This window comes from Callithrix jacchus, chromosome 14, assembly GCF_049354715.1.
Source record: "Callithrix jacchus isolate 240 chromosome 14, calJac240_pri, whole genome shotgun sequence".
Lineage (NCBI taxonomy): Eukaryota > Metazoa > Chordata > Mammalia > Primates > Cebidae > Callithrix > Callithrix jacchus.
In genome coordinates, this window is record NC_133515.1 from 81594881 (window position 1) to 81612001 (window position 17121).

Sequence of the window (17121 nt, forward strand, 5' to 3'; positions counted from 1 at the left end):
GTACGGAGACCAGTTCCATGGGTGGGCAGGGGAAGAGAAACGGCTCTTACCTGGGTATAAGATGCTTAAGTGCAGCTGGAAAATACATGTCAAATGAATGGCTAGACTATATCTTACCATGTGCCTGTCTCTTTATGACCAAAGAACTAGGACTACTGCTACAGAATCCCAAACCTTGTGTGAGGGCAACCAGCATTAAGCCTTAAATTACAGTAACTTCCGAAAGGAGCTAAAAGAATCTTATATATCACAAAAAGAGGGCTATGAAACAAACTTTATGCAACAAAACTCACTTAAAAATAGTCACATTTAAAGCTATGTATTTTCAGCTAGGTGTGGCGGCTCACTCCTGCAATCTTAGCACATTGGGAGGCCGGTGGGGATGGGGGGAGGCAGTACATCACTTGCAGTTAGGAGTTCAAGACCAGCCTGGCCAATATGGTGAAACCTCATCTCTACTAAAAATATAATAATCAGCTGGGGGTGATGGCTCATGCCTGTAATTCCAGCTACTCAAGAGGCTGAGGTGGGAGAATCACTTGAACCTGGGAGGCAGAGGTTGCAGTAAGTGGAGACCATGCCACTGCCCTCCAGCCTGGGCAACACAGCGAGACTCTGTCTCCAAAAAATAAAATAAATAAAGCAAGCTATGTATTTTCGTTATGTACAGACATCTCCTACTTACTATCAGTAATCTGTAAAAATGAAAATGTGCTGTGTGAAAATGCTAATAGAATTCATGATACATCTCAGTCAAATCCCTTAATTTCCTTCAAAGACAATGGAAATGCAGTAAAACTCTCATGTTAGAATGTAAAAGGCTTAAAACATCTCTTGGTGATCAAAGTTGCTTTGTGTGCAGTAGTATCTTCTCTTCCATGTTTGTTTTTCTCACACATACCCGGCTTTCTTCTGTACAGTTGTAGACACTTGCTGTACATTTTTGGGACTTGCATAACACTAGATGAAAACAAGGTCTAGATGGGAAAGGCACTGTGAAAATGCATTAAGAGCACATGCCGGGAACTGGAAATAGCTGGAAACTGATCACACGATTCTCCTATACAAACATCAGCTTCAAGACATTGCAAGAGGCAGGTAAGATATGAAGCTTTGATATTGTATTAGCTTTCTGTCACTGCAAATTCAGTGGCTTCAAACAATATATATTTGTTATCCTCAGTTCTATAGGTTAGAAGTTGACACTGAAACTGGTCCAATTATCCCATAGAACTGATGTTTATCATTTCTTTTTTATTTTGTTGTTGAGACGGAGTCTCACTCTGTTGCCCAAGCTGGAGTGCAGTGGCGCCAGCTCAGCTCATTGCAACCTTTGCCTCCCGAGTTCAAGTGATTCTCCTGCCTCAGTCTCCTAAATAGCTGGGACTATAGGCGCATGCCACCAACCTGGCTAATTTTTTTGTATTTTTCGTAGAGACAGGGTTTCACCGTGTTACAGAGGCTAGTCTTGATCATCTGACCCTGTGATCCGCCCACCTCAGCCTCCCAAAGTGCTGGGATTACAGGTGTTAGCCACCACGCCCAGCCTGTAGTTGGTTTTTAAAAACTCAGATGCTTTTTCAAGTAAAAGTGAATTTCAGCTAAAGTTATGAAACAATGGCATTACTGCAGTTGTGTAAGCAGGGACTGGAACTGTGAAAGCTGTTATTCATTTTTCCTGTGATATATATTTGTATTAGTTTGCTAGGGCTGCCATAACGAAGTACCAGAAACTGGGTGGCTTAAACCACAGAAAATCTGGAGGCTGTTTGAGTTCAAAGTTTCGGCAGTGTTCATTTCTTCCGAGGCCTGTCTTCTTGGCTTGTCGATGGCCACTGTCTCCCTGTCTTCACGGGGTCTTTCCCGTGTATCTGTGTCCTAATCTCTTCTTGTAAGTGTTGCAGGTAGTTAGACAGGCATGAGGGGGGCAGGAGAGGGTTCTTCCCTGACCCTCTAGGGTTGTCAGGTGATGGTTCAGCAATGATCACATTGGCTCTCTAAAAGTGGTCACTGGCTGCCGGGGCCAGGGAGAGGCCATTTCTCCATGGTCCACACCTGTTGCACTGAGGTGTGAACTGAATGCAGGAGCTAAAGAGATGCAACTTCTTGGGTGTTTGCATGAAGGATAAAATGGTGGAGTATAGCTTTCCAGGGGCAGAGCACCAGAAAAGGGAAGAATGCCTCAGATGAGCATGTGGACGGCTTCCTAACACTGTGTGTGCTTATTTCCCAAGTGTACGGAGGGCGCTGTGTGTGCAGGCAGCACACTCTACAGGAAGAATCATGGGAAAGGGGCTAGCCTATAAAGTCCTAGGTTCGGCCAGGCGCAGTGGCTCACGAGGGAGCCAGCACTTTGGGAGGCCGAGGCGGGCAGATCACGAGGTCAGGAGATGGAGACCATCCTGGCTAACACGGTGAAACCCTGTCTGTACTAAAAATACGAAAACTTACCCAGGCATGGTGGCGCACAGCTGTAGTCCCAGTTACTCTGGAGGCTGAGGCAGGAGAATTGCTGAAACCTGGGAGGCTGAGGTTGCAGTGAGCTGAGATTGCACCACTGCACTCCAGCCTGGGTGACAGAGCAAGACTCTGTCTCAAAACAAACAAACAAACAAAGCAGGGGGGCCAGACGCAGTGGCTTAAGCCTGTAATCCCAGCACTTTGGGAGGCTGAGGAGGGTGGATCATGAGGTCAGGAGTTTGAGATCAGCGTGGCCAATATGGTGAAACCCGTGTCTACCAAAAGTACAAAAATTAGCTGGGCATGGTGGCGTGTGCCTCTAATACCAGCTACTCAGAAGTCTGAGGCAGGAGAATCGCTTGAACGTGAGGGCGGCGTTTGCAGACAGCCGAGATGACACCACTCTGTCTCAAAAAAAAAAAAAAAAAAAGGAAGTCCTAGGTTCAAGGTTAAACACTACACTTGACCTTCAGGTGCCCACTTGGGTCTCTTCCAAGTGAACCTTCTTTTCTTTCCTGTTCTAAAACCTGTTTAAATAAACTTCCATTTCTGCCATGAAACTTGCCTCATCTCTTTTTCTGCCATATGCCCCTCAGTCAAATTCTGTCTTCTGAGGAGGCAAGAACAGAGGTTGCTGCAAACCTTCCCGGTTCATCACCAGTAACTGGGATCCCTTCTATGGGTAACACAAGGACAGCAGCCATATTGGGCAAGGGCCACCCCAATGACCTCATTACCCTTAATTACCTCATTAAAGATCTGATCTCCAAATAGAGTCATTTTCTGAAGTATTAGAGGTTAAAATTCCAACATATGGATGTTAGGGGAAACAATTTAGCCCATAACAAGATCTAACGAATTTAATGATTAACTTGTAAAAGACTCTACATTAACAGAAGGCCACTGGTAAAAATAAAAGTGGGGAGAGTGGGATACAACTTTTACACGTGTACTCATTGACAATTACTCTCAGGTATATTTTTTCTACAAAAATGGTGATTTATTTCACTTTAACATACAATGATATATTGGGGATCATCAAATTTTTAAAAATTTTTGTTGGGCTTACTTTACATATTACAATACTAATGTAAGCTTATAAACTCTTCCATTTCAACGAAGGAAAGGGATCCAAGTGACACCTGCTAGCAGCTTGGCTGAAAAGGACATTAAAATCAGACAAAACACTGAAAATATAAAGTACTTTTCTCCAAATGTGTATAAAAGTTTTGAAACAAAATCACTGCCTGCTCCACAGGACAATTTGAATTTCAAAAATGCTCCAGGCCAGGAATCTCATAACCCTGTGTAACAATACTTATAATACAGCTTAACAATATTTTATTGAAGACTTTTTCATTTGAGATTTTAAAAGAACTGAAGTAAAAGGAAAACAGTAGCTAAGGAACTGCACAACCAAAAGAATGAAAATTACATAAAATATTTCCACCACTATTTAAATGCCAAATTTAATCAAGCAATAGTAAAAAACCAAAACAACATAATAATACAACCTTCTGTTTAAAATAACAGCACTGTTCCACCTCTTTACCATTGATTTTTTACATATGAACAGCTATATATACTGGTTTTTCAGAGAAATGTCCATTTGGTCTGCCACCTGTCAGGCTCATCCTAAATCCTCTCATTGTCTTCAGAGGACTTGCAACTCCATGCTGTTTCTCTATTTCCAACCTTCTGGGTTAGGTGCAATGTCTCAAGTATAATACATTTCTCCCTTTACCTTTACACAGTGCAGAGTATATAGGCTTAGGTTATGTAGATTCTTTTTCAATCCAGGTCACTGTCTTTCTCTAAATTCAAGGCGGTATTCAACGGAGTGCAGTAGTTCGGCTTGTCAGAAGGTACGTAGCCTGGCAGACACAAACACTTGTAGGAACCTTCGGTGTTAATGCACTTGGCGTTCTTGCAGAGAGACATCCGGTTGTTCAACTCATTGCATTCATTTACATCTGCAATAAGTCAAACCATGTGGGTAAACAATCTTCGATATTGCTCTGTGAGGACTCATAACCTACCTGAGGCTCACCTGAGGCACTGAGGCAGTCTAAATGCTGCCCTTCCCCTGACCAAGCTTATCCCAAGTAAACTTTCCCATTGTTGCTTCAATCAAGATAAAGGTGATTTTTTAGCTCTTAAAGAGGTAGATTATCACAGAAGTTCTAGAATTTCTTTCCCTGTTATTTAGCACAACATGAGCATTTTGTGAGCTTGCCATTTTCTAGTAGAACTTCAAGAAAGTTAAAGGAACTATATTATCTCCAAATTCCTTCCCATAGGTATGGAGGAATGCTAGATTTGTCAAGAGGAACCAGATAGGTAAGCAGAGAGCTTTCCACACAGCCTCTCTAAAGCTTCAGTAACATTCGCAGACCTCTTTCTACATGAGATCCATTTAGGCTCTCACTCACTTGAAACATCTGTTAAGAATGTAGGTTACCACCAGGCTGGGAGTGGTGACTCACACCTGTAATCCCAGCACTCGGGGAGGCTGAGGCGGGCAGATCACGAGGTCAAGAGTTTGAGACCAGCCTGGCCAGTATGGTAAAACCCCATCTCTATTAAAAAATGCAGAAATTAGCTGGGCATGGTGGTGCATGCCTGTGGTCCCAGTTGCTCAGGAGGCTGAGGCAGGAGAATCACTTGAACCCAGGAGGCACAGGTTGCAGTGAGATTACACCACTGCACTCCAGCCTAGGCGACAGAGTGAGACTTTGTCTCAAAATAAAACAAACAAAAAAATAAACAAAACCAAACCTAGTTTACCTATTTTACAGACACACCATGGATTAAAACTAACAAAAGTAAAGTGGGCAAAAGTCTGCTTCAAGAGGGAGAAGAAAAATAAACGAAAAACTTAAAAAAAAGTCAAGTCAAGAAGAGTCTTTTAACAAAGTGGCAAACAGGCCCTGAAAGACAACACTAAGTCACAAAGGGAAGGTTAAATGTATGTTTCCAGTTCTTTTCAGTGTAAGAGGGAGGGCTACATGACAGTTTTAGGAGGAGTTTCATTCAAATGATTACTAGGAATTTGTATTTTTTGCAGATGTCTACAGTCCCTTATGCAAGTATCAAGTATTCAAGGAAATCATTACTTGCAGCAGTCAAAAGCTAATTTTTTTTTCCGATATGGAGTTTCACTCTTGTTGGCCAGGTTGGAGTGCAATGGCATGATCTCAGCTTATCACAACCTCTGCCTCCCAGGTAAAAGCAATTCTCCTGCCTCAGCCTCCCAGGTAGCTGGAATTACAGACGTGTGCCACCACGCCTGGCTAATTTTGTATTTTTAGTAGAGACGGGGGTTCTCCGTGTTGGTCAGGCTGGTCTCAAACTCCTGATCTCAGGTCATCCACTTGTCTCAGCCTCCCAAAGTTCTGGGATTATAGGCCACTGCACCTGGCCTCAGAAGCTAAATTTAAGAGTCAAAGTAATTACCTGGGATATTCTGGCCTTTCCTCCAATATTTACTTATTAATAAGTTACCACTATTTGTATTCTTTTTTTTTTTCCAATCCTCATTGATAAATGGATTCCTAAATTAAATGCCAACTCTTTCTTTTAAAAATGAATTGTGGTAGGCTGGGTGTGGTAGCTCATGCCTGTGATCCCAGAACTTTGGGAGGCCAAGATGGGTGGGGATCACTTGAGGTCAGGAGTTCAAGACCAGCCTGGCCAAGATGGTGAAACCCCACCTCTACTAAAACTACAGAATTAGTTGGGTGTGGTGAAGCATGCCTGTAATCTTGGGAGGATGAGGCAGGAGAACTGTTTGGACCTGGGAAGCAGAAGTTTCAGTGAGTTGAGATCACCCACTGCACTTCAGCCTAGGTGATAAGAGCAAAACTCAGTCTAAAAAAAAAAAGAACTGTGGTAAAAATATACAGAACACATTTACCATTTTAACCATGGCATTAATGTAGAGCTCCAGAATTTTCCTCATCTTCCCAAACGGAAACTCAGCAAATCTGTCTTAAATGTTCTCAACTGACTGAGTTATAGACACAGGGTATCAGGAAAAATTAATGTCCCATAAAACACACATCATTCTTACCGACACAGGTCATCTTGGCTGTATCCAAGTGATACCCATCAAAGCAATCACAGGTGTAACCTTCCTGGACCCTCACACAGCGACCATTTTCACATCCATTAAGGATGCCGCATTCCTCAGCCTGTAACTCCTCAAAGCTATTTAGAAAACCTGGAAAGGAAAGGGCAGAAGTTCAGTTAGACATTTGCAACCTCCTATACCATTTTTTAAATGATATTAAGATTATGGTTCATTTTCTAAATAGACACATATTTATCCATATATATTCCAGACACCTTAAAGTCAGCATTAAAAATTAATACTGAAAGTGTAAAATAGCATAAAAATAAAATAGCTAATTTATAAATGAGCTGTGTAAAATAGAATAAAAATTTTAAAAATTGTATATTTTGTGCAGAGTAGCCTCATATCTTGAATTCTGATGTTCTATATTAAAATCACATAAAACGAGAATGCAAGTATGGTTTTTGTTTTTGCTCTTCATTATTAAAAGTGTTCATCTAAAGTTCCAAATTTCCTGAGTTAGCAGTAGGGCAAATGCCAGACTCTTTCAAGGACAGACTCAATGGATTCACCATGAGTCCAGGACGCATTTGCTAAGAGGGCCCATAAGAGTGTCAGGCAACACGTTTTCAGCTGGAGTTTGCAGGACCAGAGAGGAGCAGGATGGCCTTGCCCCGTGTTTGTTTGCTCTGACTACAGAATGAGCCTTACAAAAGGGCTGTCAGGAAATCAAAGGACAAATCAGTAAAGGGGCCTCAAAACATCCTGATAAATTAGAAAAGGACATCATACTTGTGTTTAGAAAACCAAATCTGGCTCAAGCCTATGTTCCCAGCACTTTGGGAGGCTGAGGTGGATGGACTGCCTGAGGCCAGGTGTTTGAGACTGCCTGGACAACACAGTGAAACCCCATCTCTACTAAAAATACAAAAAGTTATCCAGGCATGGTGACAGGCATCTGTCATCCTAGCTACTCAGGAGGCTGAGGCTGAAGAATCACTTGAACCCGGGAGGTAGAGGTTGCAGTGAGCAGAGATCACAGCCACTCCCCTCCAAACTGAGCAATAGCGAGACTATCTAAAAAAAAAAAAAAAAACCACCAAAAGTCTTATTTTAAGGAAACAGAGACTCTTGTTTAGCTCTTTTTATTGTTTATATCTCTTGGAACCAATTCAGAGCTAGATTTTAGTTTTCATGATACAAAAACAATTCAGCCAGGCCTCAAGAGTATTTAGCTCTCATTTTGCAGAGGAAAGTTCTAAACATAAATCCACAGTGACCCAACACACTGTCATGTGGCCTCTCATCTCCTCTCTTCCCAACACTACCACAAAGTAGCTTCAAAAATATATATATATGTATGGCCCGAACTATCTGGCCTTTGAAGTAATTCTGCAGTGGAACCACAGGAGGCAGCAAAATATCATCACTCATGGAGGGCAATAAGGTCTAACTGGGAGGAACTGGACAAGAATTTGGAGTTTGGTCTCGCTGATCATCAAACAGCAGCCAACTTAGCCAGCTTTTTATCCCCCCAAAACAAGGAAACAAAGACTTACTTCTTACTTCTCTTAAAAAAAAATAAAGTTTCAACAATAACTAAAGTGCCTGAGGTCAACATGGAGACAAATTTGGTCAGAATTTCCCTTATCAGTGCCCTGAGGGAAGTAGGTGAAGAAGAAATTTTAGAGCATGCCCTTCAGAGAAGAAAGTGGGTTTTAGAGATGACCTAAAAACATACAATAAGTTAATCTGAAATGATCTGTTTGGGTAAGAACAATACACTGGGTGTTGGGGGATTTGAGTTCCCATTCCCATTTCACCATGTGTACATTGTAAACCTGGGCAGAAAGCTTACTTTTCTCATATATGAAGTAAAAGCACTGAACTTGATGATTTCTAAAGCCCCACTCAATTACAGGTTTATTTTGTGGAAATGAACACGGGATCTGAATCAGAGGAACTGGGTCTTCTACTCATGCCTGTGACCTTGGCTAAGTCATTTTATTTTGCTGAAACCAGGTTCCTCATTTAAAAATAGAGAAACAATGCTATCTAGAATGGCAGACCCAACATTGAACACAACGCCTGGCACTCAGTAGAAAGTATTTTGTAATGAATGAACACTTTCCTACCTTGTGAAGATTAATGAGATTTGGCGTAAGTTTGGACGAAAACAAATAGTATATATACACCATGGAATACTATGCAGACATAAAAAAGAATGAAATGTCTTTTGGAGGAACACAGATGGAGCTGGAGGCTATTATCCTTAGCAAACTAACCCAGGATTAGAAAACAAAATACCACATGTTCTCACTTGTAAGTGGCAGCTAAGTGATAAGAACTTATAAGCACAATGAAGGAAACAACAGACACTAGCGTGTGGCGAGTGGGAGGAAGGAGAGGAGCAGAAAAGGTAACTACTGGGTACTGGGCTTCACACCTGGGTGATGCAATAATCTGTACAACGAACCTCCATGACATTTTACCTGTGTAACAAACCTTTACATGTACCCTGAACCTAAAATAAACGTTAAAAAATGTATACCATAAAAAAATCAAGTCATGTATCCATGACAGGGCTACTTTAAAACTTTAAAGGAGAAAACGAATCCCAGCTACTCAGGAGGCTGAGGCAGGAGAATCTCTTGAGCCCATGAAGTGAGGTCAAGACCAACCTGGACAATATAGTGGGACCCCGATTCTTAAAAAAAAAAAAAAAAAGTGACAGCACATACCCAAAGCCAGTTAAAAAATGCTTACAAAAAATACTTACTCGGGAGAGGGGACTCAAGATGGCGCTGTGAGAACAACCCAGGATTGGAGCCCGCGTTGAATCCACAAACGGTGAGTCAGTGCTGCATTTCCAGACTGATCTTTGTTGCCCACAGAACGGGGAAACTCCCAAGTATAAAAAGACACGGGACGCCAGGCAGTAGGTCTGCCTGGCGAAGCCGGCAGCCAGGGCGGCGGCGGCCGGCCCTACCCAGCAATCCCCACAGGGCGCGCATGTCCGGGTGCCTTGTTGAACCGGCAACCTGAGACTTGAGAGGGCTGGACTTGAGACTGAACGAGACTTGCACAGTAGCCCAGCCCAGGGGATTGCAGGGACAGATCGTTTGGGATACCCAGTGGGACGAACAAAACCGCGATTTCAAACTATCCCGGGCAGACGGTCCGAGACGCTCTGTGGGGGAGGGGCGTCCACCATTACGGAGGCAACCTGCCCCAACTGATATACACGCCCACTGCTGACGCAGCCAGCCGTTGCCGAGGCAACCCGCCCCAACTGAGATACACGCCCACTGCTGACGTAGCCAGCCGTTGCCGAGGCAACCCGTCCCTACTGAGATACACGCCCACTGCTGACGCAGCCTGCCGTTGCTGAGGCAACATGCTACAACGAAGAGACTCCGCCGCAGGGCGTGGCCGAGACCACAGCAGAGCCGGCAGGAACAGCGCGAATCACACAACAGCAGGGCGGAGCCTCGGCAGCCAAACAGTGGCTAGTCTGCCTTCGAGGTGGGCAGGACACCTGATCGGACATCCAAAAATAAAGCCCAAACCCCTCAACACAGAGCATTTGAGAAAAAAAAAAAGGTTGTTTAATGAGCTGTGTTGCAGCAGAATCAAACATAGCAGCCTAACAGCCCTGAATGAACAACAGAGTGCACAGCTCAGCAATTAAACCCCTATAAAGTACAAACTGTCTCCTCAAGCAGCTCCCTGACCCCTCTATATCCAAAAGACTGTCATTAGGCAGGCATCATCCTGGGACAAAGAGAGCAGAAAAAGAAACTGGTAGCATCCCTCACTGTGCCACGGCTACTAGAGGTGTACCCCAGACAAGCAGGGTCTGGAGTGGACCTCAACAGTCGTACAGCAAAGGGGCTAGACTGGTAGAAGGAAAACCAAGCAACAGAAATACTTCATCATCAACATTCTGGGTGTCCACTCAGAGACCCAAACGAAAAGTCAGCAACTACGCAGACGACCAGCGGACAAATCCACAAAGATGGGAAGAAACCAGCGCAAAAAGGAGGAAAACACCCGAAACCAGAACACATCGCCTCCTAGAAAGGACCAAAACTCCTCACCAGCAAGGGAACAAAGCTGGACGGAGAATGACTGTGACGAAATGACGGAATTAGACTTCAGAAGATGGATAATGAGAAACTTTTGTGAGCTAAAAGATCATGTATTAAATCAATGCAAAGAAACTAAGAACCTTGAAAAAAGATTTGAAAAAAGATTCGAGGAAATGATAACAAGAATGGATACCTTAGAGAGGAATATGAATGAATTAAAGGAGCTGAAAAACACAATACGAGAACTTCGCGAAGCAAACGCAAGTTTCAATAGCCGAATTGACCAAGCAGAAGAAAGAATATCTGAAGTCGAAGACCAACTCAATGAAATAAAACGAGAAACCAAGATCAGAGAAAAAAGCGCAAAAAGGAATGAACAAAGTCTCCAAGAAATGTGGGACTATGTGAAAAGACCTAACCTACGTTTGATAGGTGTACCAGAAGGGGACGAAGAGAATGAATCCCAACTGGAAAATACTCTTCAGGACATCATCCAGGAAAATTTCCCCCACCTAGCAAGACAAGCCAACACTCAATTGCAGGAAATACAGAGAACACCACAAAGATATTCCGCAAGAAGAGCAACCCCAAGGCACATAATCGTCAGATTCAACAGGGTTGAAATAAAGGAGAGAATACTAAGGGCAGCCAGAGAGAAAGGTCGGGTCACCCACAAAGGGAAGCCCATCAGACTCACAGCAGATCTCTCGGCAGAAACACTACAAGCCAGAAGAGAGTGGGGGCCAATATTCAACATTCTTAAAGAAAAGAACTTTCAACCCAGAATTTCATATCCAGCCAAACTGAGCTTCAGAAGTGAAGGAAGAATAAAATCCTTTGCAAACAAGCAAGTACTCAGAGATTTTGTCACCACCAGGCCTGCTTTACAAGAGCTCCTAAAAGAGGCACTACACATAGAAAGGATCAATCAGTACCAGCCATTCCAAAATCACACTGAATGCTAAAGAGCTTCAACATAATGAAGAATCTACAACAACTAACAGGCAAAACAGCCACTTAGCATCAAAATGGCAGTATCAAATTCACACATAACAATATTAACCCTAAATGTAAATGGACTAAATGCACCAATCAAAAGACACAGACTGGCAAATTGGATAAAAATCCAAAACCCATCAGTGTGCTGTATACAGGAAACCCATCTCACATGCAAGGATACACAAAGGCTCAAAATAAAGGGATGGAGGAAGATTTACCAAGCTAATGGAAAGCAAAAAAAAGCAGGAGTTGCAATTCTCATCTCTGATAAAATAGACTTTAAAGCAACAAAGATCAAAAGAGACAAAGAAGGCCATTACATAATGGTAAAAGGATCGATACAACAAGAAGAGCTAACAATCCTAAACATATATGGACCCAACACAGGAGCACCCAGATACATAAGGCAAGTTCTTAATGACTTACAAAAGGACTTAGACTCCCACACAATAATAGTGGGAGACTTTAACACTCCACTGTCAATACTAGACAGATCAACCAGACAGAAAATCAACAAGGATACCCAGGGCTTGAACTCAGACCTGGAGCAAGCAAACCTGGTGGACATTTACAGAACTCTCCACCCCAAATCCACAGAATACACATTCTTCTCAGCACCACATCACACCTACTCTAAAATTGACCACATAATTGGAAGTAAAGCACTGCTCAACAAATGCAAAACAACAGAAATCATAACAAACAGCCTCTCAGACCATAGTGCAATCAAGTTAGAACTCAGAATTCAGAAACCGACCCAGAACCGCACAGCTTCATGGAAACTGAACAACTGGCTCTTGAATGTTGACTGGGTAAACAACGAAATGAAGGCAGAAATAAAGAAGTTCTTCGAAACCAATGAGAACGAAGACACAACGTGCCAGAACCGCTGGGACACATTTAAAGCAGTCTCTAGAGGAAAGTATATAGCAATAAGTGCCCATATGAGGAGAATGGAGAGATCCAAAATTGACACCCTATCGTCAAAATTGAAAGAGCTAGAGGAGCAAGATCAAAAAAACTCAAAACCCAGCAGAAGACAAGAAATTACTAAGATCAGAGCTGAGCTGAAGGAGATTGAGACATGAAAAACCCTTCAAAAAATCAATAAATCCAAGAGCTGGTTTTTTGAAAAGATCAACAAAATAGACAGACCACTAGCCAGATTGATTAAAAAGAAAAGAGAGAACAACCAAATAGATGCAATAAAAAATGATAAAGGGGAAATCACCACAGATTCCACAGAAATTCAAACCATCATCAGAGAATATTACAAACAACTCTATGCACATAAACTAGTAAACCTGGAAGAAATGGATAAATTCCTGGACTCCTGTGTTCTCCCAAGCCTAAACCAGGAGGAAGCTGAAACTATGAATAGACCAATAACAAGGTCTGAAGTTGAGGCAGCAATTAAGAGCCTACCTCACAAAAAAAGCCCAGGTCCAGACGGGTTCACAGCCGAATTCTACCAGACACACAAGGAGGAGCTGGTACCATTCCTTCTAAAACTATTTCAAACAATCCAAAAAGAGGGAATCCTTCCCAAATCATTTTATGAGACCAACATCATTCTGATACCAAAACCCGGCAGAGACCCAACGAGAAAAGAAAACTTCAGGCCAATATCCATGATGAACATAGATGCAAAAATCTTCAATAAAATATTGGCAAGCCGATTGCAACAGCAAATCAAAAAACTTATTCATCATGTTCAAGTAGGATTCATCCCAGGGATGCAAGGCTGGTTCAACATACGCAAGTCTATCAACGTAATTCACCACATAAACAGAACCAAAAACAAAAACCACATGATTATCTCAATTGACGCAGAGAAGGCATTTGACAAAATTCAACAGCCCTTTATGCTAAAAACCCTCAATAAACTCGGTATCGATGGAACGTATCTCAAAGTAATAAAAGCTATTTATGACAAACCAACAGCCAATATCATACTGAATGGGCAAAAACTGGAAGCATTCCCTTTGAAATCTGGTACTAGACAAGGATGCCCTCTCTCACCACTCCTATTCAATATAGTACTGGAAGTTCTAGCCAGAGCAATCAGGCAAGAAAAAGAAATAAAGGGTATTCAAATAGGAAAGGTGGAAGCCAAATTGTCTCTATTTGCAGATGACATGATAGTATACCTAGAAGACCCCATCACCTCAGCCCAAAAACTCCTGAAACTGATAAACAACTTCAGCAAAGTCTCAGGATATAAAATCAATGTGCAAAAATCACAAGCATTCGTCTACACCAATAACAGACTTAAAGAAAGCCAAATCAAGAGCGAACTGCCATTCGCAATTGCTACAAAAAGAATAAAATACCTTGGAATACAACTCACAAGGAACGTAAGGGACCTCTTCAAGGAGAACTACAAACCACTGCTCAACGAAATCAGAGAGGACACAAACAGATGGAGAAACATTCCATGTTCATGGTTAGGAAGAATTAATATCGTGAAAATGGCTATACTGCCCAAAGTAATTTACAGAATCAACGCTATCCCCATCAAGCTACCATTGACTTTCTTCACAGAACTGGAAAAAACCACCATGAACTTCATATGGAACCAAAAGAGAGCCCGCATAGCCAAGTCAATTCTAAGCAAAAAGAACACAGCGGGGGGCATCACACTACCGGATTTCAAACTATACTACAAGGCTACAGTAATCAAAACAGCATGGTACTGGTACCAAAACAGAGCTATAGACCAACGGAACAAAACAGAGGCACCGGAGGCAACACAACATACATACAACTATACAATCTTTGATAAACCTGACAAAAACAAGCAATGGGGCAAGGATTCCATGTTTAACAAATGGTGTTGGGAAAATTGGCTAGTCATGTGCAGAAAGCAGAAACTGGACCCCTTCCTGACACCTTACACTAAAATTAACTCCAGATGGATTAAAGACTTAAACATAAGACCTGGCACCATAAAAACCCTAGAAGGAAATCTAGGCAAAACTATCCAGGACATAGGAGTAGGCAAGGACTTCATGAACAAAACACCAAGAGCATTGGCAACAAAAGCCAAAATAGACAAATGGGACCTAATGAAACTCCACAGCTTCTGCACGGCAAAAGAAACAGTCACTAGAGTGGATTGGCAACCAACAGAATGGGAAAAAAATTTCGCAGTCTACCCATCTGACAAAGGGCTGATATCCAGAATTTACAAAGAACTCAAACAGATTACAGGAAAAAAAACAAACAAGCCCATTCAAAAGTGGGCAAAGGATATGAACAGATACTTTACGAAAGAAGACATATATGAGGCCAACAGTCATATGAAAAAATGCTCATCGTCACTGGTCATCAGAGAGATGCAAATCAAAACCACATTGAGATACCATCTCACGCCAGTTAGAATGGCGATCATTAAAAAATCTGGAGACAACAGATGCTGGAGAGGATGTGGAGAAAAAGGAACACTTTTACACTGTTGGTGGGAGTGTAAATTAGTTCAACCATTGTGGAAGACAGTGTGGCGATTCCTCAAGGCCTTAGAAATAGAAATTCCATTTGACCCAGCAATCCCATTACTGGGTATATATCCAAAAGACTATAAATCGTTCTACTATAAGGACACATGTACACGAATGTTCATTGCAGCACTGTTTACAATAGCAAAGACCTGGAATCAACCCAAATGCCCATTGATAATAGACTGGATTGGAAAAATGTGGCACATATACACCATGGAATATTATGCAGCAATCAGAAATGATGAGTTCGTGTCGTTTGTAGGGACATGGATGAATCTGGAGAACATCATCCTCAGCAAACTGACACAAGAACAGAAAATGAAACACTGCATATTCTCACTCATAGGCGGGTGATGAAAAATGAGAACACATGGACACAGAAAGGGGAGTACTAAACACTGGGGTCTATTGGGGGGAAAAGGGGAGGGCCAGTGGGAGGGGGAGGTGGGGAGGGATAGCCTGGGGAGAAATGCCAAATGTGGGTGAAGGGGAGAAGAAAAGCAAAGCACACTGCCATGTGTGTACCTACGCAACTGTCTTGCATGCTCTGCTCATGTACCCCAAAACCTATAATCCAATAAAAAATTAAAAAAAAAAAAAAAAAAAAGAAATAAATACACACAGACACATGTTAGTTTTTAGAATTAAACTTGAATATTTGGATGAGATATTCAGCTTGGATGAAAAGAAGGAAAACCTGGTGGTATGATCAGAAAATACAAAATGAATGAATACATTTTACAAAATACAAAATACAATGAATCCTTCTTATCATTAATAGAGGGTTAAGCTGAACTACCTTGAAAAAAAAAAAATACTTACTCTATGACAGTATTTTCAGATCCCATGTATCACAGCAAAATCATTTTTACTTCATAGCTAATATATTTTTTATTATTATAGAAATTAAAACATAAAAAGTAAAACTTGAAACTATCCCACACATATCCGGCAGGCTCCCCAAAATACTTCTTCAGGACTCTAAAACAAATCAGGACACTATAGCCCCTGGTCCAAATCTGGCTGCTACCTACTTTTGTCAGTAAACACAGTGATGCCCATTTGCTGATGTCCTATCTATGGCTGCTTTTGTGAAATTACAGCAGAGTTGAATACCTACAACAGAAACCGTATGGCCTGCAAAGCCTAAAAGTTTTAATAATTGGGCTGGGTGTGACGGCTCATGCCTGTAACCCCAGCACTTTGGGAGGCCAGGGCAGGCAGATAACAAAGTTAGGAGTTCAGGACCAGCCTGGGCAACATGGTAAAACCCTATCTCTACTAAAAACACAAAAATTAGCTGGGCATGGTGGTACATGCCTATAATCCCAGCTATTCAGGAGGCTGAGGCAGGAGAATCACTTGAACCAGGGAGGTGGAGGTTGCAGTGAGCCGAGATTGTGCCACTGCACTCCAGCCAATGCAACAGAGCAAGACTCTGTCTCAAAAAAGAAAAAAAAATTACTATCTGGCCCTTTATAGAAAAAAACGTATGCCTATTCTCTGCTCTAGTAAATTCCAATTTTAGAAGTACTACTCCCTAAAAGTAACAGAGATGGTGAACCATAAAGGTGTTAAGAAACTTCACTCAGCCTCCATCTGTGTTCCTATGTACCCAACACAATCACTTTCGCAGCACGGCCCAAAAGCCCTTGCTGGTGGTCAGAAAACTGGCTGGGAAGGGGGAAGTATTTCTCTGCAACTTGTAAGAAATGTAAAGGCCATTACATCATCTAAGCTGGAGGTCTTGGAACTGCATCTCAACTTCCTGTGTTGCTAAATAAGAAATTGATGTGACACCAACATGTTAATTTCTTAACATTTGTAGTAAATTTAAAAAAGAGCTTTAAATCAATGCCAGCATTAAAAAGAAGATACATAAGCCAGACATTTCAACATGAAAATTCCTGGATTCCAAACTGTAATGTCATAGAGGGTTCTGACTCCTAGACTCCTCTTTGGTCCTCCCCACAGGACCCACCAGTGCATGGGATTT

At 42.0% G+C, this 17121-nt stretch overlaps 1 protein-coding gene across 17 annotated transcripts in view; it reads right to left on the reverse strand.

The window, feature by feature from the left end:
• Window positions 1-3438: 3438 nt before the first annotated feature.
• LTBP1 (latent transforming growth factor beta binding protein 1) overlaps window positions 3439-17121 on the reverse strand; it is a 466293-nt gene continuing 452610 nt past the window's right edge. For all 17 annotated transcript variants that reach the window (XM_078349509.1, XM_078349510.1, XM_078349508.1 and 14 more), the window contains 2 exons: window positions 6533-6682; window positions 3439-4433 (listed from right to left, as the gene is read on the reverse strand). In XM_078349509.1, the coding sequence (XP_078205635.1) occupies window positions 4252-4433; window positions 6533-6682 (332 nt within the window). In that variant the 3' untranslated portion in view covers window positions 3439-4251. The remainder of the gene's footprint in view (window positions 4434-6532; window positions 6683-17121) is intronic.